General features: G+C 32.2%; 1 protein-coding gene across 2 annotated transcripts in view; it reads right to left on the bottom strand.

Moving 5' to 3' along the window:
* The window catches only part of CADM2 (cell adhesion molecule 2), a 974,765-nt gene that overhangs the window by 211,747 nt on the left and 740,005 nt on the right, over nt 1-23,013 (bottom strand). For both annotated transcript variants that reach the window (XM_006926238.1, XM_006926237.1), the window contains one exon: nt 12,268-12,417. In XM_006926238.1, the coding sequence (XP_006926300.1) occupies nt 12,268-12,417 (150 nt within the window). The remainder of the gene's footprint in view (nt 1-12,267; nt 12,418-23,013) is intronic.

The raw sequence follows: 23,013 nt of genomic DNA, 5'->3' as shown, positions 1-23,013 counted from the left end.
CAGGGTTCAGGTCATCATAACATCACACCAGAGCTGTTAAATATTTTTATCTCCCTTTCACCTCTCTATACTCAAAGCCTCCTTCTCATAGCTGTTCAAATACAAAACTTTTTTTTCTTTTATTCTTCCAATTTTAAAAGAATTTATACAGTAGCTGATATGCTAAGGCAGGGAATAAAAGTAGAGCTATGGCTATTGAAAGGCAGAAGCACAAATATTTATAGACAATGTAGAGCAGTATAATGAGAAACCCTAAAAGAAGTTCAAAACACTATTAGAACTAGTAAAAGAGGATTTAAGTGAGGAGGTAATAAATAAAAAAGAAATGTACATTTTGACTAGCTAGACATCTAGGCAATATATAGAAGGGAGCAAAGAAATCAGTTAAAGTAGCTCCCAGTATAAAAAACACTAGGACTGATTTTTATTCTGGCTCTTTGCCACTCTGTTGCAAAGATTCGGTGGCAGCCCTGCAGATGGGAGAATCTCAACACTTCTTTATGAAAATCTCACACCACAAGAGCTCACACTTAATGTTTCCTCCTCTTAACTTAGGTACCTTCTCCCAAAGCCTTTAGAATAGCAACTCAGCCTCCAAATTAGAAACCCTAATTGCATTTCACCTTCAACACAATTATAGCACCTAGGAAGCAGCAGGGCTAAATATTAGCATTTAAATACAGGGTCTCTCTCTACTTTATGTTCTATTAACTAAAAGCCTTATATCACGCATTTACCCATACACAGCCACTTTCAGTCAAAGAGGGTATTTAAAATCTCAACTTCCTGTTAGATAGAAACTAAGATTTCATAGCAGACTTTTGTTTTGCTTTTTATTCTGTTTGATATTACAATATTAGTTTTCAACATATTCAAAATCTCAAAACAAACTCTAAGAGTTTCAGCCTGCATACCTGAACATGGCAGCAGGTGGCCTTTCACAAATCATTGGCCTCAAGAGGCCTATAGGCTGAACAGAGATTGGTTATGTAATCAATCAAGGTCTGTTCAAGACCACACACAAATCCATGGTGGAACTTGAATTCAATTGCAGTTCCTCTGACTATCAAGCCTATAAACTTCAACCAATCAATTCCTCTATAACGTTTGCAAAAGTTCATGAGGTAGGTTTTTAAGTTATAAAGAAATAAGTGACTAATAACAATTATTATCTCTGTAGGAGAACACAGTTGCCAGTCTCAGGAAGATATTTATATCACAATTCACTATATAGAAAATAGCCCATTCAATCCCACTGCATGCAATTTTCAACATTAGACACAGTTGGGCTATATGTATTTGAAGGGGCTTTGAAAGTCCAAAAACAATATGTTATGTCTAGATTCACATTTCTCCCATTCTTCCTATACTATTATCATTCTTTCTCAAATATAAATGTGAATGTTACAGAGCATGCAGACAGACCAATCACTGGTATTTCCCCTCCCCATTTGCCATTTGTACTTGAGTCCACTTACTAAGCTCAATATAAATAGATGTAAAACCAAGAAACTTAATTCTTATAAACACCCACACTTTGGTGCTAAAATAATGCTGCCTCCCTACATTTCACCAGAGCTACAAAATGCTCATTTACTACTGTTTCCAAAGATCACTTAAGGGAACCTGTTGGGACTGAAAAAATAATAATAATAAGTTAAAGAAAGGATACCTATACTAATTTATAACTTCACAAACAATATAAAACAATACATTAAACTATTTATCAGGAAATGGTATTTCTAAACTATATTATGTTGTTTGAATGGCAGACAATTGTTACTTAAAGAGGCATGGGAGAGGAAAAACATTCAGTATTTATAAATATAAGAAACAACCAAAATAATTTAAGAAAACAAAGTAAACAAATTGAAAATTAGAGCATATTTATTAATATTTTAACTATAATGGATTCAGAATCTAAAAGCTTTTTAATTTGTATGGCCATTAATAAATGACTGCATATTTTTATTTCTACTTTTTGGTACTTGGACCAATATTTTCAAACTTACTTATAAAAAATATTTCCTGAGATTAAAAAGAAGCTGTACTTCTTAGAGGCATTCGAGTAATAATATTTGGAATAGAAGTTGCTTACTCATTTTTTTAATTCATGCTAAAGCTATTTTCATTTAAAAAAAAAAAAAAGGATTCTGTCAAGAGATAAGCATGTTCTGCATAGATGTGCACACTGAACCTATTAGATGAGACCTTAATTGAATGCATAAGATATAAATTATAGTGATTGTGGATCAGTGGCTACAGACCCCTTGTTATACCTCAAAGCACAGTAAAGGCATCTAGTATAAGGTGCTTCAAACAATCCATTTCTCTCTTCTGGGATTTTGAAACTAGAACAGAGAAATGATTCTAAGTTTTTGAGTAGAATAACCTTTATGTCCATGTTCTAGGGCTAAGTCAGCCCTCAAATTTAAAAGCCTCAAACAAAAAATTAGCACCTTTTTCTACAATGTAGATTCACCATTGGTGGTAATATCACTCTCTCAAAGTCTGATATGAATTATTAAGAAATATGCAGAATGGACAAAACCACTAAAAATTAAATATTAAAACTTTAAACCACATTTTATCTAAAACAGAATTAAATCTGTATGAGTCCAAATTATGTAATTACAAATAGAATTAAATGTATTTAGTATGGACAATATTTTTTGATACTGTTAAGGTTTTCTAACACTTACTAAGGAACTGTAATGATAATGTTATTTTGAAAATGGCTTACTTAAAAAATGTTGAAATATCTTAAAATCTCCATAGTCTCTGTGCTGATCCTGATTAAAAGGCTGTTCAATATAGACAGCATATCAGTATGTCACCAGGAAATCAGTTCTCTGTGCAATGCATTGCTACCTCTACAATTGTGTCTTTAAAGAAATCCATTTAATCAAAAATAGCATGTTCTAGTCTTGCATTTTTCAATCAAATAATTTTTCATACATAGGCTCATGGAGGATACATTTATTAATTATTTGGGTATTTTGCATTCTCTACCATGAAGTTTATTATGCAAGAAGTACAATTATAGTTACCTACCTGTGGAATGCTTGACCTAATACTTTTTCTTATATCCCCTCCACCATTCCTATGTATAGATGATACACGAAAACTTGCTACTTGAGGGCAAAATCCATATTTTATTTATTTTAGTAGTTCCAATGCCCAGCATAATTCCTGAGACATTGCAATATTTCACAAATATCAAATATGTTTAGATATTTATACATTAAGGCCACTTACTTAGTGGAGTCTGCTTTCTTTAACAACAGTTAATTCCAAAACTGGAGGATATGAAATATCACAAATGATATTGAAGCATTTCCTCAAAACCTGGTCATCGTTTGCTTTTTCAAAATATTATTTTGAGAGATGGAAATAGATAGCACAATGTCATCATCCCACAGCTTCTACCATAACTTTAAAAAGTGGCACTTCCCAAATAGTTTAAGATCATTGCAATAATTGCTAATCATGTGCTCACTCTGTATGTCTTACCAACATACAAATGTGCTTATAAATTGTGTGCCCAGAAATGTATATGACTAGAAGTTAAATGACATATAATTTTACTCAAAATAAAATTTCCTTTAAATAGCTCTATTAAACATAAAATAGACTCCACAAAAATCAGTGAGCTATAATATTGCAACAACCTAGCATAGTGCTTATCACAGAGTAAAAGATTAGCAAATATTTACGGAATGAATGATTGAATAAATGCATAAGTAAATCATCAGAAAGTAGAATATAATATTTAGAGTTGTAGAAATAATTTTTTTCTCTTTATAGGATTTTGCTAAAAAAAAATGTTAATGAACAAAAATGTGCGATAACTAAGAGGGCATCATTAATTACCTTTGTGGTAAATGTCACTTTCACTTATACATAAAAATATTACAAAAACTATTGTATAAAGTAATAGTATTAGTAAAACCTAATTTCTCTAAAATACAATATTGATTATAAAAATTATGCTGAATCATAAATATCCAAAAATTAAAATTTGCTGAAAGCATTCAGATTTTGACTATTAAAGTCTCAAATCTTGATGCTGTTATAGCTTAATCTCCCATATAACCAACAAAATTTATAATATATATGATTATCTTTATGTTTTTTGTGAAACTGCTGGATTCAAACTATATTGGCATACAGGGATAAAGGTAGCAATAATATAACATATAAGTGAACATTTTGCTTATACTTAATGAGAATTTCCAATAATGGCTTTGTCATTGACAGTTTAAATGAGAGTAAATTATGTTTTAAGAAACCTACAAGCACACACTTTAATAAATATATTAAATTTGAGGAATGTAATATTGAATAAATTAATGTGTTTTGGAAAAATCTGCATTGTTGCAACTTATTTCTCCCAAAAAGAACTACTTTAGTTGAAGTTACTTATGAGATTGCAATGATACGAGGTTTTCAAAAGAAATCCTCTTTACTGAAAATTAGACAGGGAGAAATATCTGCTTATATGTTGTAAATTGAGCTGGTTGCTTTTTACTTGTTCTTCCAGATTTTTTTTTTTTTTTCCTCAGTCTTTGCTCTGAAAGACTAAACTATCCAGGATAACTTGACCTATGGTTTTAATCTGTACTTAGATCTTGGAAGGCATTGACAGGAGATCAGAAAGTGGGAGAAAAGAGAAGTCAATTTACATATTTCCATACTCCCATCCTTTCCAACCAGTCAGTCACAACTTCTAATTAGAATTCTTCTCCCACAACTGTAACTTTAGCTCCCTCTGTCACCCTTTCAGGCCCAAAAGTAGGAGGATTTTCTACTGCTTCTGGCTCCTGGTTGCTGCATCATCTCAAATATTTCCCTAAACTATGGCTATATATCTGTAAATAGTGTGCTCATTCTTCATTAACTTAACCTTACCACTTATTTCCTAATGGCAACCCAATTTACCCATTTAATATGTATATTTTGCTAGAAAATCTGCTAACACATATGAAATATTGTTGTATGATGAAGTTGAAATGTAAAATAAGGTGTGTTTAGGAAATCTATCATTGAGAAGATGACTTTGGAGTAAAGACTTAAAAGTGAAAATTTTCACAAGAAAATTAAAAAAAAAAAAAAATCCAAAGAGCAGTAAAATAGAATTTTTATTAGAATGATGCAGCATGAAGTTAATTAGGATTGTTGTAAGAAAACTCAGGTCTCATCATGAATTTTATATTTACTACTCGAGTTATTCAAATCTGCAAACTCTGTTTCTTATATAAAATGGGAATACCCACTGTAAAGGGTTGTTGTCAATCCAATGAGAAAATGTAAACATATTGAGAGTTATTTAGAATTGTGGAGTATTGTGTAACTATAAGTTGTCATTATTTATTTCATGCCTTAATTGTAACTTATACGTGATATCTGAATTTTTTAAGAAAGCAAAAAGATGGGCAATGTTGGCCACATTAACACCTGCTTTTTATTGAGTTGATCTTGAATATTTTAAAGCCTGTCAAATTGACTGAAACCAGTTGTGAAGATGGACATGGTCAGGTGGCACTGGCTGGTGAGGAGCCAGGAGAACATGTACCTGCATTTCAAATCCATCTCATTTTTCTTCTTTTTATCGCTCCTTGTTCTAGGATATCTTAATCATGTTCTTCTTTTCACTTTGTCCCCAGTATTAATGTAAAATTATCAGGAGAATAATTGGGTAATTAATACTAGCAATTTTTCGCTATGGCCTTAATAAATTTTTATTTTTTATTACTTCAGAAATAAAATTTCATTCAGAAAAGTTTTGAAGTCATTGAAACAAAAATAATGTGAAAATAAATATTGTGAAAAATATAATGTATTTTACATTTTTATATAATAACAAATATAAGTGCACAGAGATATGTCTATTGAATGCATACATTCTGCGCTCCTGGAGATGTTTGTCCAAAGTATTCTTTGTCAATAACAAGAAGAAATTGAAATATACTTTCTTGAGCATTAAATGATCAGATCGTACTACTTCAATTGTTTTTCTTCACACCTGCAGAGAAACAGATATGATGCTCTAACTGATTTTTTAAATTTCTATTGCCAAATACCACATAACATTCATGTGATATTTCAATAACCTCTGCTCCCTACTCTGTATTCCTATACCCACTCTATTCCAAATGCTTCATTACTATTTATAAAATATGCAGTAAGATTTGTGTAAAGAGAAAGAGAAGAGAGCCATTACAAGTGAGCTATTACGACGTTGCCTTAGCTACATCCGTTCTAGGTCCCTCTGAGTGCTAAGAACCTATATGTAAATTTTATTTTCTCCTTAATTTTTATTTTCTATTTACATTTTCAGGTTCTTAAGTGTTACAGGGGGAAAAAAAAACTTCATACAAAACTTATGCAGAAATAAAATGAATTGTAATTAAATATCTTCTTTAGAGGATAATGATTTCTGATGTTCAGGTACACACACAGTAGGCAGGGAAATTGTTAAAAATGCAATTCTGATACAACTACCAGAACATCTGAATCAGTGCAGTGTCAATATTCTTCCTTTATTACTCTGCTAGTTGATGTCAGATTTAGAATTAGAAGTTAGATATGACTCCCTGTCTCCTATGCTATAATTTCCTCATTAAAGTTGTGCAATATAAACAGTAAAATTTTATTTATTTAATATTCAATATGTGTTTTAATGATCTAGGACTTTTCCAGTTGGAAATAGGCAAAGTCTACCATGGCATCTAAAGAATGAATCAGCTTCTAGAACTGTGCTTGCCAAAATAGTAACTGCTAGCTACACGTGGCTGCTGAGAAACTAAATTTCTAATTTCATTTAGTTTTAATTAACTTAAATATCTACATATGTCTGCTCACTAAAGAATTATCCTGCACAGATATAGAACACTGCCATAATCATGGAAATTTCTGTTGGGCATTTCTGACTACAATGTATACCTCTGTCATACTTCGTGGACGTTATCGACAGCTTGAAAGGGATTGCTGCTCTTTAACCAAAAGGCAGCTGCCAAGATCAATGTCACAGGCCACTTGGATTATATTCAAAGTAACCTGGTGCCTAGATGTCTTTGTTCTTAGGGGCATTCTGGTTAACACAGAGGCCACACCTGGATTCAAATCTCTTCATTACCAGTCATTAGATGAACGTTTGTTGACAAATTTCCTTGAGTGTTTGATCCTCAGTTTCTCCATTTGTAAAAGGGGAAAGCTGCGGATCATGTTAAATGTGTTCAAGGTAGCAAAAGCCTGAATTCACTGTCTTCTTTATTTTACCTGAATAAGAACTATTACAGTATTAGTTTGCTTTAGCCAACTTCCCTCTGAACACCTGTCTCCATTGTAAAGAGATCATTAAAGATTCACATTTAATTGCCTGGACAGAGACTCCTAGGAAAAGAGTACCACTTAATTTTTATTTAGCTGATCATCAACTGCCCACTCGTAGTATTGTTTTTCTTTGGCTATTAAGTCCAAGTAAGGAAGAAAGGCATTTCCTACTCTAACTGGACCAATGGTCTGCCATCCTGAGTTCTCTGTTCAGCTCTTTGTTCAGCTCAGGATCCTTGAAGTTTGTGTCTCCGGGTAGCATGAAAGGCTATTCAGAATGCCTCTAAGAGCTCATACTGCCATCAGCAATGTTAACGAAAAGTACTTATTTTGTTCTTCTGGGCAGCTTTCTCCTTTCTTCCTTCTTCTTTCCTTCCTTCCTTCCTTCCTTCCTTCCTTCCTTCCTTCCTTCCTTCCTTCCTTCCTTGGTGATTTGCTTGGTTTCTTCTTTCCTTCTTTCTTTCCTTCCTTCTTTCCTTCCTTCCTTCTATCCTTCCTTCCTTCCTTCCTTCTTTCCTTCCTTCCTTTTGTCCTTCCTTCCTTCCTTCTATCCTCCTTTTGTGCTTCCTTCTTTCCTCTCTTCTTCTCTCCCTTCCTCTTTCCTTTCCTTTGTTCTCAATAACCTGTCAGCACAGAAATCTAAGCCTAGGGATGCAGAATTCTTATGAGAATTGAATTGCTTAACCCAAAGCTTCTCAACTTCAGCTGCATTTTATAATCATGTGAGACACAATTTAAACACTGCGATACTGCATGCCACTAAAATATTTTGTTTAGAAAGCTCCCAAGAACAACTTGCAACATCAGCTAAGACAGAAATAAGAACAGAATGATGAATGAAGCCTTTAACAGTAGGAGCCACCTGTAGAATCTGATGCAATCAGTGACACAGACAACCCATTGTTTTCTCTATTGTTCTCTTTAGCAGTTACTTGCAGAACACATATGGGATACTCTAGTCACACTAACCCATGCTTAGCTTCTCTACTTAGGCTCTGGTACAATTGTAGCATGTTTGATTACTTGGGATAAACCCTAGGATTGAGGTTAGGCAGGTAAATACAGACAAAAAGTATGGGGGAAATTATGATGTGGAATCTTAAAAATGATTTCATTTTCAAATGCTTGCATTTGATAGACATCACTGTTAAGGATCCCTTCCACTAAGACATTACATAGGAATCAAACCAAGTACTTGTGTGAGTGGAGACATGTTAGATTGCCATTCATGAAAGGGTTTCTTTATTCAAAACTCTGTTATTCTGTTGCAACTTACAATTAGAACCGCAGAGGAGTTAGAAAATGTCTAACATTGAAAACAGAAACCTGCTATATACTACAAACACATAAATACACACACAAACACACTGGCTTTTTTCAACATAACTTAATTATATAGCAGTCGGGATAAGAAAAATGATATAAAGCAAGAGCATACTTCAACAATTCATATATCAGATGTATTGTTATTTTTTAGCAGTATGATGCAGGAATATATTGCTAAATATCCCAAATATAACTTTTTTTTTTTTTTTTTTAATAATGAATCCTCAGAAGAGAAGAGTTGCTTTATTTCCCAAGTCTTTGCAAATCTTGCTCTACAAGTTCTTCTATTTTCAACAGGAAAGACGCATTAACCTGAAATAACCTGAATCAATTCTAGTTTTAGATGTTCTTTCGATGATAACTTATAGAATCACTCAAAAAGGAGGCAAAGACATTTGGTATAGATTTTGTTTTTGTGCCTGAGGATTTGACCTCACAGATGTAGATTTCACTGTAAACATGACTCCCAAAGATCTCTTTAAAAAGCAGTACAATAAGTTGTTATATAGCAGAAATCATTATTAAACTTCTGCAGGATGAATGAACAAAAAAGGTTCTAATGTTATAAAAATGTATAGTTATTGTTTGAGACAAATTTGTCATTGATAGTATCTACACTTTCAGAAAAATTGCTGCTAAGTAAGATTATTCCATTAAATGCAAGAGTGGAAAAAGCAATATTTCTAAAGTAATATATTTTTACATTAGTTTAAATATTTACATATAATCAAATTTATAGATTAAATAGCATAACTATATATTTAAGCGTTCCATGAACATCTTTAAAAGTCTGTTGTCCCTAAAAACATTTTATTTTGCTTTATATCATTGGGCAAATGAGAGATTTCCTTAAAATTGATGTTACCTTATATTTGAGGATATATGTTTTAAATATTTATTTACAAATACTTGTAATCAATTAATACTAGAAGCTAAAAGAGGTTATTAAATCCCAGTGTACCTTTTTGCTTATATGTTTAATTTTTTAACTCATAAAATTTTATTGTTTGAAAAGCAACTTAAATCACTTGATTTAAAACAACAGCAACAAACTCCTCCAAACACCATGAAGGATCAAAACAAAGTAAACACTAGCATATTTTTTTTAAAGAGATGTGCCTTCACTTCCCCAAAGCACTAATAAATTTAAGATCAAAATATAAAGCTTACATAATATTAGCACAATAAAATATATATTTTTCCTAGAGACCAACGAGATCAAAAGAAATCTTCAAGCTTTTTATACAACTTTCATTGCCATTGAATTTGCCTAAAATATAAGCTGGTTTATGCGGGTTATATATGTGATTTTTAATTCAGTTAATTAAGTCATAAAATCAACTTTTTACACATGAATAATATCTTTCTTTACAAAGGCTTAAAAATCTCACATTAGATATTCTTAAGTTATTCCTCAAACTGAAAAGAATACTTTATAGTCTCATAAAATATGTTTAAAATTTTCTACAGTGGGATAAAAGAAAGGTCTTAATCAGAAGTATATAATAATCAATAATATTACTAAGGATTAAAATTACATTAATACTGCTATAGTGAGTGTTTATCGGATGAATGTTTTAAAATTTATTTTCAATTCTTTAAAATATTTCTAAAGTACAACAAGAACAAAAATATTTATGACTGGGACTCTCTGTTAAACAAGAATTACATATCAAATACTCTAATTAAAACATAAATACGGAGTCACAATATTGGTTTTAAGTCTTGCTAATAATGAAGTCACAATGTTTAAGTCACAATTATGACTTTAGTCTTAGGCAATTATTAGAATTTTAAGCCTTTCCTTTCGAATATTTCTATGAGAATATGGCCAGTAGTGGTATCTTTCCTACTTGTTTCCCAGATAGCAAAATAAAACAGTATAAATAAAAGCTTTTTCTAAATAATAAAGTTCTGCAGAAATACTAGCATTCCTAACTAAACCTCTGTGATAGGTAATTGTATGACATTAGGCCACAGTACCCATATATCTCAACAAACAGCAGCTTGGACATCGCTGTAAAGGTATTTTTAGATGAGATTTACATTTTAATCAGTAGACTTTTAGTAAAGTAGATTATCTGCATTATGTGGGTGGGCCTTGTTCAATCAGTTGAAGGCCTTAAGAGAAAAACAATGAAGTGATTCTTAAGAAGAGAGTCTACATCCAGACTGCCTTCAGACATGAGTGGCAATAGCAACTCTTTCTTGAGTCTCTAGTTTTCTGGCCTGCCCTGCAGATATCAAACTTGACCCTCCAAAATCATGTGAGCTAATTTCTTAAAATCGATTTCTCTCTGTGTGGATATCTATGTATCATCTATCTTTCTATTTAGAGAAAAAAAATTCTAGCTATAGAGAACATTTTGTCTTGACCAATGTACTCTAAAATATATTTTATTAATGTGTTCATTTATTGTCTGTCACCCCTACTAGATCGTATGCTCTGTTCTCCAACTCTCATGCCTTGTACAAAGAAACTCTCAAAATATATTTGTCGAATAAATGAATTTTAAATCACTCTTTATTATATATTAAAGTTTAAAATAAGCTAAAAGTTTTATCTTAAATCTAGAATGAAATTAATAATTATTATTTTACTATTTGAATATAAATTCCTATGTGTACCTAGGAGTAAAAGAAGATTTACTGAAACATGTCAGAGAGTATAAAGGATTCCCTTACATCAAAAAGAGAAGACTACAGCAATGCATAAAATATAATGAATTCATATTTTAGGTGGAATGGGCACATTTGCTAGACTAATTTGACTATACTTCAATTATTAAAATGGAGCTGATTTTAAATTATCTTACTGTTACCTACACAAATTCACAAGAAATTCATAAGACCATGTTGAACAGCCAATATATAAATAGGTGTTTATATTCTAAATAACTTAATTTTATCTTAAGTAACAGCTCTATATTTTCATTACAGTTTATGAACTCATTTAATCCCCAAGCTTATAACAATGGATAAAGGCTTAGAAATTCAGAGTAAATTTTTAGTTGTTTGTTTGAATCATATAATATGAATTTCCTTACTTCTTTAAAAAAGTTTAATCAAAATCTATCATCCAATTGTAAAGCCCAGTAGGGCTTTACAATTAATGAAGTCCAACTCAGTTTGAAGTAAATACAGATCCTTACTTAATTTCATTTTTTTGGAATCATAAAGTTACTTATTATGGAATTATTTTGCAATTCTTTCAAACCCAATGCATGAGAATAAATCATGAAACTTTCCAAATGATATAGCATCCCTGAAACACACTGACGATATAAAAATAAATATTCAGTCTATACACAAGACAGCCACAAGTATAAAAGAATATGGTGTCTGGATAGGAAGTGATTGTTAAGAGAGGAATAAAGCTATTTTTGAAACAAATTAGAACTGTTTATTTTATTAAAAAGTTGACATAGGTTATCTTTAGTGTTTATGACTTGCAAACTAAAGTATTTAATATTTAACATGTTTAAATACAAGCGGCAGCAGTTTGGTAATCAAAAGGAATAATTTGAATCATCTCAGAAAAATAAATTCATTATAATTAGGATATTTCAGAATATGATTAAAACATTTAAAAGAAAATGTATTCACCTTTCTTGTCATCAAAGTACAGAGTCTGTTGAGCTGGATTTGACCACTGGAGGGAGGTGTTATCATTTTGATCAACCCTGCAGGTCAAAATTGCAGTTCCTCCTTCAACAACTGTTACATTTTGTGTTAGTGGAAACTGCCCTTGGCTGCCTAAAAGGGGATTAAAGAAAATGTTGATTAACTGAAGGTTATAAAATTATTAACTTTCCAAGAACTAATTTGTACTTAACTTCTCACTCCAAATAAAATGTAAACCAACAAAACAACAAAACTACATACTACAAAAAAAACAGAAAAATATTAAAAATCCTTAATCAGAAGACAACAATTTTGAAATACAATTAGAACTCTTTATGTTTCTTTACATATTCCAGAAAACCTTTTTCTTCTAGTTACACATAAAGATTTATATTTAAATAGTAACTTGATTATTAGTAATTGCTCTTGGATTTGCATCGATTATATGGTGCTAACCCTGGTCATCTTTGAAAATAAGGCACTGAAATAATTTTGGATGGATCATATTCTTTAAAGCAGCAGAGAAAACACATTAAATACTTCCTTGGTAGCTTTTATAACCTTGAATAAAGTCTATAAAATATGGATACTAGCACGTTAGATTCAATTTCTGATAAAATTAATTTAAAAAAATCTTATTTCACCAGGGTTTCTTGTTGGCGTAGCTATTTTTAAAAGTACAAAATTTGTGAGAGAAAACAATGTAAATATTCTTCAAAAAGTGTTCATCTTGTAGATTTTTCATAAAAATCTTAAAGTGATTACTCATACCTAGGAAATAGAGATAATATTCTTCTTTGTTCCTTTTTATACTTTTATGATTTTCTCCACTTAATATATATGTATTCTTTTGTAATCAAGAAAAAACACACTTTTTAATGACCTTTGTCATTCTGGATATCATTAGAATATAATTGTTTTCTATCTTCCTAAGTATAAACTTATTTGGTAATAAGTGTACTTAATAAGAGTATTTCTAATAGTTAAAACAAAATTCATGCACATGGAAACATAATACATAAATTTCACCTCAACTAGATGATCTGAAGATGAGCTCTGTCAAATCTGGTAACAGTTATTAACATGGGTAAAAATTACTTTTAGAGCCAGGTTAAAATACTCTTATGTGAGTAAGGTAGTTCATTAAGTCAAGAATAATTTACATATACAAGAATATTATGATGACTTAATCACACCCATGAAATGTATTTTCCCTTTTTTCTTTAGTTTTGTAATGATCTTATCATTACTACAAGCACCACTTGAGGTTACTCTGGAGCTATCCGCATGAAGAATCTCATTAACCAAGAAGCCTGTTGATTGGCACAATAAGAGAGAGAAGAGCCTGAAGGAGAAATTTTCTTTCCAGACCTAAATGATAGGCACAGAAGTTTATGACCATGTTATATAATTAAGCCTATCAAATATAAAAATCTGATATCAGTAGCTTTGTCTCCTCAATGCCAAACTCGTAGAGTCACTATGGCAACTCCTGAATTATCTCCCTGTAATCTTTAGGGTGGAGTTTTTAAATTGAGGTTAGGAGGTGTCTAGAATAAATTCTTTGACAGTAGAATGGAAAGTAAACAGGAGCCAGAGTGAGATGTGTTTTGCCTTCAGCTCAGAGGTGACCTCTAGCAGGAAAATACGGAGAGCTATCAATCTTGTGAAGCGAGGTGAGGTGAAAAACCACGTTAGAGAAAACATGAGCTAAAACAGAAAGAAGAAATAATTACCAGAGATATAAAATTAGTAGCTCATAAATATGAAGCTCAGAATAATTTTAAGATACTTTGCTTGAGTTCCCAGGTATAGACCTAATACGTAAATAAGTGATCTGTGGAAGAGGAGATTCTTTAAGTAATAAATAGCACATAACTGATAATAAATATACATAGTTCATCCCAGATGACAATTTGACTATCAACTAGTACATAAATAATACTGTCTGCTTCTTTAAAGAAGTGGAAACAAAAGCAGTGATGCTTGCAACAATTTTATCCACTACATTTACAAAATAATTTCAAAACATCCCCATAAGAAAATATTATCCTTCTCATTTCACAGATGGGTAAACTGACACTGGGAGGTTAAGCGATTTTTCCATAGTAAAACAAAGTCAATGAACCATTTGGTGATTGTTCTGAAGGTTCAACATTTTATTCTTATTTTTTCTCAAAGGCTACTGAGTCATAGTAACTTTATCACTATTTGTTTAAAAGTGAATTAAACAACATCAAAAAATAAATAAATGGATAAGCACTTTTACAATGAAACCTTAAGTTGCATATATAGCTCAGTTGTGTCCCCATAAATTTCAGTTATAACATAAAAATCAAATAAGAGAGAATGTCAATATTAACTGCCTCTAAATATTCTACCCTATTCAGAAATTACTTTCGGTAATTCAGTCTTTCCTTACTGTTCCATGGGAGAAAAAAAACTAATATTTGTTAGGGTCTTCTGTGTGCCAGGTACTCTACATATTCACCAGCACATCCACACCTTGTCCTTCAGGATAGGAGATTAGGATAGCTTCCCTCCATCTTCTACCTACATGGATTCTGACTTTAAAGTATTACGCCTTCAGTTCCCTGGGACCTGCGGCCTAAAATTCCTGCAGTCAAATAATTTAGTTTTTCTCCATAGAGTATGAACTCATGTGGAACATCTACTAATCCTAAACACCCTAAGGATATGTAGTTTCTAAAATCAATTCAAAAGCCAGTGTTGTGCGCAAACTTCTTGACTATTTGAATTACCTTTTACTTCCGGTTATTACCTAGAGAAAGCATCAAGTTAGCTGCTGCTTTTCTCTTTTAACTCCTCATGGCTCAAGGTCATCATTTAATTCAATCTCAGAGAATCTTTCTAAAGAAATTACTAATTTTCTTAGCAAAATTAGTATGTTGTCAATTAAGGATTCATCCTCAATGCATTCATCAAAAATATATTTTGAGAGATCTACTACATGTTTTGCCTTGTATGAATCAGTATCTGAATGATGCATAAAGGAAGCAAATTTGCTAAGAGTCTGCAAAGTAATCAGAAATTTCAGGAGAGAGAGTGATGGCAAGGGAGAAGGCAATAGGCAGTCTAGGTGTGGTGCAGTAGTTATCCTGTTTATCATCAACAAGAATTTCTAAAATGCATTGGTCATATCATTGAGGTCTTACTTTAAAATAATCCTCCCTCTAGCTAAGCTCACCACCATCCTAGTTTTCAGAGAAGTCATTCTTAGCAAACAAGTTAATAGTGAGATTTAAAGGAAACATAACTTCCAATTTAGAATTGTGGAAGCTGGCTATTTCTCCAGGTAACCTAGGTCCATCATTTTCTTCCTCCTGTCCTTGTGTTTATTCCTTTTTTTTATTTGCATAGATATCTGTCTCCCTTACTTATTTATAAGCTAATTAAGGTAACACGTGCATCTTATTTATCTTTGAATCAGCTACATTACTTAACGTCAGAGTTCTCAATGGGTGTTCATTGTCCAAAATGAAAGCATCTTCTTAGAAGAGTGGCTGTATTTGTAGGGGAAACTGTGATAGTAGAATTATCAGAGTGACTTGAGTCTGTTGTATTTGTTCATGATCAAGATTGAGGGGCAGAAAGAGAGACTAATTATTCACCCAGAAAAAAAGAAAATTAAATTATAAAAGCCTTTTAGTATAATGTCTTAAGACAAGTTTTTAAGTTCTACTTGAAACTCATGAGTATTTATAAGAAGACATAACTGATGGTGATCTAGAGTATCTAACACCATTGTCAGCCCCCAAAACAGGACATGATAAGAGAGACTGTGACAAATTTATGCTCCAGAAGGGAAAAACATAGAAAATAACTTTTCTAGAATATTAAATATAATAAGCTTTACCTAAACCCTCTTAAGAAGATAAACTTCTGTAACTGAAAGTATTTTACCTTCCCTTTGTGGTATAATTTTCCTTGCATCAATATCCATTTTAATAGTGGATTAAACAAAAGTGGGAGGAGAGGGTCATGTGGAAAGTATCCAAACAGTGTGATCTGATCATAAATTCCTAACTGGGTAGATCATAGTGGGTAGTCATGCCCCGGGCATATAACTTCTTTAGTGAAAGGTTTTAAGCCAGCCCTGTCCTTGTTCTTGTACATCTAGGTTAACACACCTTTGAAGTACCAGAATACCCCTCAATGGGTGTATTAAGTTTAAAGAGAGCACATGATCTCATTAACTATCCTGTAATTCAATTCTACTTTGCTTTCTCTCACCCTCATGTAATCTTCCCTAGTTCCCTCCTTAATCTCAAATGCATAAAAGAAGCGCAAAACCGTTATTCTCCGAGGCATTTGAGATCTTGCTCCCCAGCATATATCATCAGTTCGGCTCAAATAAACTCATAAAAATTCTCTACAGTTCACTGTTTTTCACATTGACATACTTTTCTTATGTTATCTCTTCTCTTGACTGTTACTAAGCCAGCAATAAATATTTGAAAAATAGAACTAACCTTAACTGAGCATTCACAATGTACTAGGTACTACTCTAAGTACATTTCCTTTAGCAATGATTTAATTTTCATGCCAACTTTGTCATATCTCTACTTTGAAGATAAAGAAACTGATATAAAGAGACCTGACATAATATACCCACAATCATACAGCTAGAATGTGCAGCAGTCAGGTTTTGAACTCTTACACTCTATTTTCAGATCTCACATGCTTTACCACGGAGCTGCTTTGAAAATAAAGTGAAAATTCTGACTGAATAACTGTTATAAAAGGAGCATATAGTTTGGAGTCATACATTTCAAAGATGCAATTAGACCTTTTACATCTATTTTTAATAAGTGAAGAAACATCTTCAAATAAAAACAGTGATGTGCTAGGGCTGCTTCACACTAGCTTGCGAAGACAACTGAATGAAACTCTTCTCACTTCATGCTCAATGAGATATCTTTGAAATTGACCACAGTTGGATTATGTTCACGATGAAAACTGGCAAATAAGTCAACATTTTTTTTTCCCCACAGATCCAGTTGTTAAACATTTACAGCACACCACTGAAGAAGCCATCCGTGATGCCTCTCGTTGGGGCTGTTGCATACATTTTTAGCAAAAATATACTTTTTTCTCTGAAAACCAATTAATCTTTCCAGTGCAGTATAGTTCTGTTTTTGAAGATTTTTTCTTCATATTTTGAGTATCTTCATCAATCATTTATTTTCCTTTTCCTCAAATCACTTTCCAACAGCCTTTTTTCCTTCCCACTCACTGTTCTTCTAATTAAACAAATGTTTTAGATAAGATCTCTTTTTCTCTACTCTGTGGAGAGTGATCTTAAGTTGCTAGTTTTTTTCAGGCCGTTGAGTTTATTTCTAACTATCATCAGTGGTTAAAACCCATTTAGGTTAGTTTCGATAGTTATATAAAAATATGAAAGTATTTTGCTAATTTATTGTTGTGAAAGACAATTTAGTGAAGAGCAATTAGTCAATATTCTGAAAAGATAGCTCTCCTGACCCTGTCTTAAAATAGTGGTTCAAGCAGTTGCTATTCTTCGTTCAGTGTACCCATCTGTCATAAACTTAGAAAAAGAATGGTTCAAATCTTTCCTTATCTAGATTAGGAATTACCAAGTTCAAAATCAAGTGAGCTGAATCTTGATTCCTGTTGACCTTAGTTAAGAACTGACCTACCCTCACATGTTTCACACATGCCTTCACTGTCTGACCACCAAGAACCTAGCAAACTGATACATAGGACATAAAGAAGCAAATTCTAAGATTATTGTCACCTTGACATTTGGTGAGAGGTTATGATGTGCCATAAGCTTAAAGAAGCAATAAACAAAACAGAGACAAGAGATCTGTGAAGCCAGCAGTACTATTGAAAGAAAGTAGACAGTCAAGAAGCATGTATGAACACTGATCCCAAAGCATGGTTCTGCTTCCAAAAACAGCGTCATTCAGGCCTTGCTATCTCCTGAATGGATGATGAGTGAAGGCAATGATTGTTTCTATTTCTCTTCCTAAGATAAAGATGAAACGTGGGCCACAACAGTGGATCAGAGCACACTTGTGCATGAGTGCTTACTTACTGAGAGCAATAATCACCTGAGATATATCTAGACAGGCGAGGTTGAGGCTTTGCACAGCTGAGAGGGAGTGAGTTACAGCCAGTGATTTTTCAGGATAAATGATCAAATTTTGTGGGCTATTTAACAGGAACTGAAGACTCTCATTATTTTTCTTCCTGAAAATGAGCAAAACTTTCTCAAAGAAAGAACCAGATTTAAAAACAGTGAAGGGGAACTACTAAAAACAAGATGTGAAGAGAATTTAAGATACGATTTTTCAATAAGAAAGTGTAAACTTCTTATGAGATAAACACTGCTGTATACTTTGACCCTTCCTTTTAGAATATATTTATAGCTAATGAAAGCTGTCGACTCAGTCTACAAAATTATTTAATTTAACACAGTTATTGGCATCTGAATCAAATACTATATATGTTTTGGTATGTTTAAAAATATTTTTTGCGTCCTCTCAACAATCCCATTTTAAATGCAAAATACTGGTCTTATACTAAGATTCTCATATTTATATTATGGAAATCACAGATGCCAAATAGATCAGTAGATACAAAATAAATTAAATTAAAGTTTCTTAAAAACAAACCTCAACAAGGAATGACAGAAATAGGTAACTTATTTTTAAATGAAATAGAAAAGTAGCCTACGATCTTTAGTCTTCTCCTCAACTATTCTCAGCTTCGTGTTTCTCTCTCTCTTATCTGTTTCATCAACTAGTTTAAGATATTTATACAAAGAGCCTGCATTTTAGAAAGTTCAAGATCATTCTTGTTGCTTAAATTAGAGTCTAAAAATATATCTAAATGCACACACAGCATGCTATTACTTCCACTAAATTACTGAAGGCATTCTAAACAAATAACCTTCTAATGTGAAAGTTGTGGCTCAGTAGTTGTGTGGACTGAAACACATATTGCATACTAAAGCCTATTGAATTGAAAAGCACAAATGTCATTAGTGCAAGCTGATAATTCTCAAGAGAAGTGTGATGAATGCTCTGTAATGTGAGAAAGGAAATTAAAGGAAAAATTAAGACAGATAACTAAGTGTAAAATGTTTCCACTTTTGGAATGTCCTTCTGTTCTTTTAGATACTTAGAATTCTCTACTTATTATTACTATTTTTTTCATTATTTCATTCTCATTTTTAGGTTTGTCTGAAAAACTTTAAGTATTCAGTTTTCCTAGGATACAATATATAATTTATTTCTCTCTGATTCTACTTTACCCTTTCAGGATTCTGCTTGCCTTATAGAGTACAACACCTGGTATCCACCTTCTGTGCCTCCCCTCTGCCTAGACACTGTGGAGCATGGCCATCAGTCTGGTGCTGCCTGCCAGTTTCCATAGAGACGGGAAGCACTTTGGAGACCTGTGCTCCACTGTAACTGCCAGACCAAGGCAGGAAAGAAACAAAGCTGGCGGACAGCGGGTCTTGCAAGGCCAGGAAAGGTTGGAAGGGCTTTCTCCTCCTGATATCAGAGTGTAAGAGTGCCAACTTGGCAGCTTCAGCAATTACCATCCTGTAGACCCGATCGTGGCATTCACTATAGCCGTTGTGAGCAACCCATTCTGCTCCTAGCTCCAGGAACAGAAACTCTTATGTGCCCAAAGCTTGGCCCTAGTCCTTTCTTGGCTTCTGATCCATGACAAAAGGCTTTTTCAGATTTACAGTGGCTCCCACAGCTCCTGACCCAGAGAATCATGACTCTCCTGCAGAAATTGTACCTCTCTTTTTCTTTTCCAGAATGTGATAATAGGTATTTCTGGACACTCATGGCAGACCAGGGGACCTATGGGACGACTACTGCATTGTTTCCAAATGGCCAATAGAAACGCAAGGATGGTGAGTAGGTGACCCAGTTAACTATATAACATTACATTAAGGCTAGATACCATTTGCTGAGTCGGTGATAGGATTTATAATTAGAGATAATTCTTGATTATCCAGGCCTGGAGAAAGCTGTAATGTAGGTGAAATATAACATCAGTGATTTCCCTTCCATTCAAAAAATTGTATGTGATTTTATAGCTCAGACTTTTGTATTATAACTGTTCTCAACACATTTATTCTTTCTACATAAAGTAGATTTCTCATTTTTCTTCTATTAATTTTATATTACTCAACCAAATCACAAAATCTATGTTTTTGTTAAATTATAAAATTCGGAGCTTCAGAGAATATTTATAAAATCCTGGCAAACATTGTTTCATGGCTGCTTTATGTTCTCGTTTAGTAGTTGTATTGCTTTAGTATGTGTTATAACATTATCTAATTTTAAAAAATTTATTTTGTTTTAAATCTGCATCTGTACAAAATCAGTTATTTTAATTCTTAGCTTGTTTTTCTGCTTTTTATACTGCCAAAATGCATAATAAAGTTGTTTATATACCATGGACTTAGTGAACTAGATTAAATATAAATAGACCTACTTTTACAACCAAAATAGATTTTTATGATAAACACATTAAAATATTTTTTTGTTTTCATTGATTTATCTATTTTAATTCATTCCCTGCCATATTTTGAGTTTTCTCAAAAATTCAAAAAATGATTTTTTTAACTGAGTATATTCAATTTTTCAAGGAAAAAGTGAACGTAGAATTTTCACATTTATATCACGAGGTTACCTTTTTTTCCTATACAAATAGATCTTCAAGTATCGTAATATAGAAAAATAAAAAAGAAAAGAAAGCATTTTAAAATAAAAAGGAAACTGTATGTCTTATAAGGTGATAAAATAAGAGAGTTTAAAAATCATTTTCACAATTTTAAAACAGGCTTACATAGTAATTATCATGTGTGCATGTTATCTTTCTAAAACACAGTTTTCAGGGTGGAGGAGCAAGACTGATGGCCTTTGCTTGCTAACTGATGAACACTCAAGAGGCAAATTCCAGAGAAAATACATTTATGACCACAATCACAGTCTGGTTCACAATGAAGCTCAATCACGTAACTAAATTCTAAATTGAGATGTCAACCTGGAGGAAATATTCTGGAAGGAACACACAGATGGTAGGTCTTTTCTGAAGACAAGGTGAGGAATATAGTGCTAAGTGTCCAATAATCAGTCTTCTAGAGAACAAAAACTAGGTTGGGTGAGACATAACTGTTTAAAATTGAAGTCCTTGGGAAAAACCTCAACTTGAGACTAAGAGGGGGAAAATGATGTGCATATTATTGTTTTATCTATTAGGTCTTAGAAGGCTGATATGTTTAAAGAAAGTAAAAATTAATATTTAATTATAATACATTTTAAAATATTTAATAACCTCAAGGAAAATTTTAAAAATTAATAGCATTTTTAGGATCAAATTAAGTAAAAAACATGTAAGGATATAACACAAGCATCATTAAATCCTAATTTCAAATAACTGCTTCAAATATACTAAATATAGCTAGTAAAATAAGATAAAAATATGATGAAAGTGTAAATCTGTTTTTTTATGCTGGCTTTCCCTAACACCAAATGAAAAAAAAAAACAAAATTATACCAATGCAAATTAATTGTTCCTTAATATATTGTTACTAATTGGTGATTTTTTAAAGATGTAGTAGATATATTTTGGTAACATCTTTCTTTTGTATTATGAAACATATATACATACTCTGCTAGCATAAAATTATATTGACTATTATCTAAATTACTTATATATTAATATTATTTTCATGTATTATTCTCTGCAGAATATTTAAATAATTGCATTTGTATACTGAATAGATATATTCATATAAAAGAGAGAGATATATGTTAGTTTGAATTATACCTCTTTGGATTATGGAATTAATAGAAACTTTTGAAATGACATTAAAAAATGTAACAAATATATCATTTAATCATGTACGCTTAGTTCATTTTAGGCATATGAACTATACATACAAACATACAATGTTAATACTTTTTGAAACTTCTCTTCCACATTTATAATGGATTTAGCCTATAAAATGACATTAATTTATTTGACAAATACATGTTTTGTGCCTTGAATATGCTTCATATGGTAGTTGCTGGGGATACAACTGTGAACAAGCTAGAAATAAAAGTTCTATCTTCTGCACTGACAGCCTAAAGATAGGCAGTAAAAACATTGAAACACAATTATATAAAAGAAAGACCTGTCTAAGAAAGTGGTGACCTTTCTGCTGAAACCTAAATGGGGAGAAAGAACCAGCCATTTAAAATTGCAAGAAGACAAGAATGTTAGAGAGAGAGGACCAACATTCCAAAAAGCAAATAGGCTGATTTAAAAGTCCTGGACCAGAAGAAGGGAAAAGGTTGGCTATTAAAGAAATTGGAAAATTAAAAAATATATAAAATAAAGAGAGAGTGAGAGCGGGAGCAGGAGCGGGAGCAGGAGCGGGAGCGGGAGCGGGAGCGGGAGTGAGAGCGGGAGCGAGAAAGAGAGAGAAAGAGAGTGCAATCAATGATCCTGAAGCATTAGATAAAACAGGTGGGATGGCCCAACATCAGGTAGCAAAGAAAGTCAAGGCTAAATTATGCACGGCTTTTTATGTCATAATAAGAAGCTTACATTTATTCTACATGCAATGTCAATCCATTAAAGGAAATGACATAACTCAATATACATTCTCAGAAGATACTGTTTTTCTACAAATTGATCATTATCCCTAAACCAAGCATTTTTAAT

The sequence above is a fragment of the Pteropus alecto genome, unplaced genomic scaffold (genome assembly GCF_000325575.1).
Source record: "Pteropus alecto unplaced genomic scaffold, ASM32557v1 scaffold239, whole genome shotgun sequence".
Classification (NCBI taxonomy): domain Eukaryota; kingdom Metazoa; phylum Chordata; class Mammalia; order Chiroptera; family Pteropodidae; genus Pteropus; species Pteropus alecto.
The sequence above is the reverse complement of the archived record's forward strand: the minus strand, read 5'-3'. Positions and strand labels throughout refer to the sequence as shown.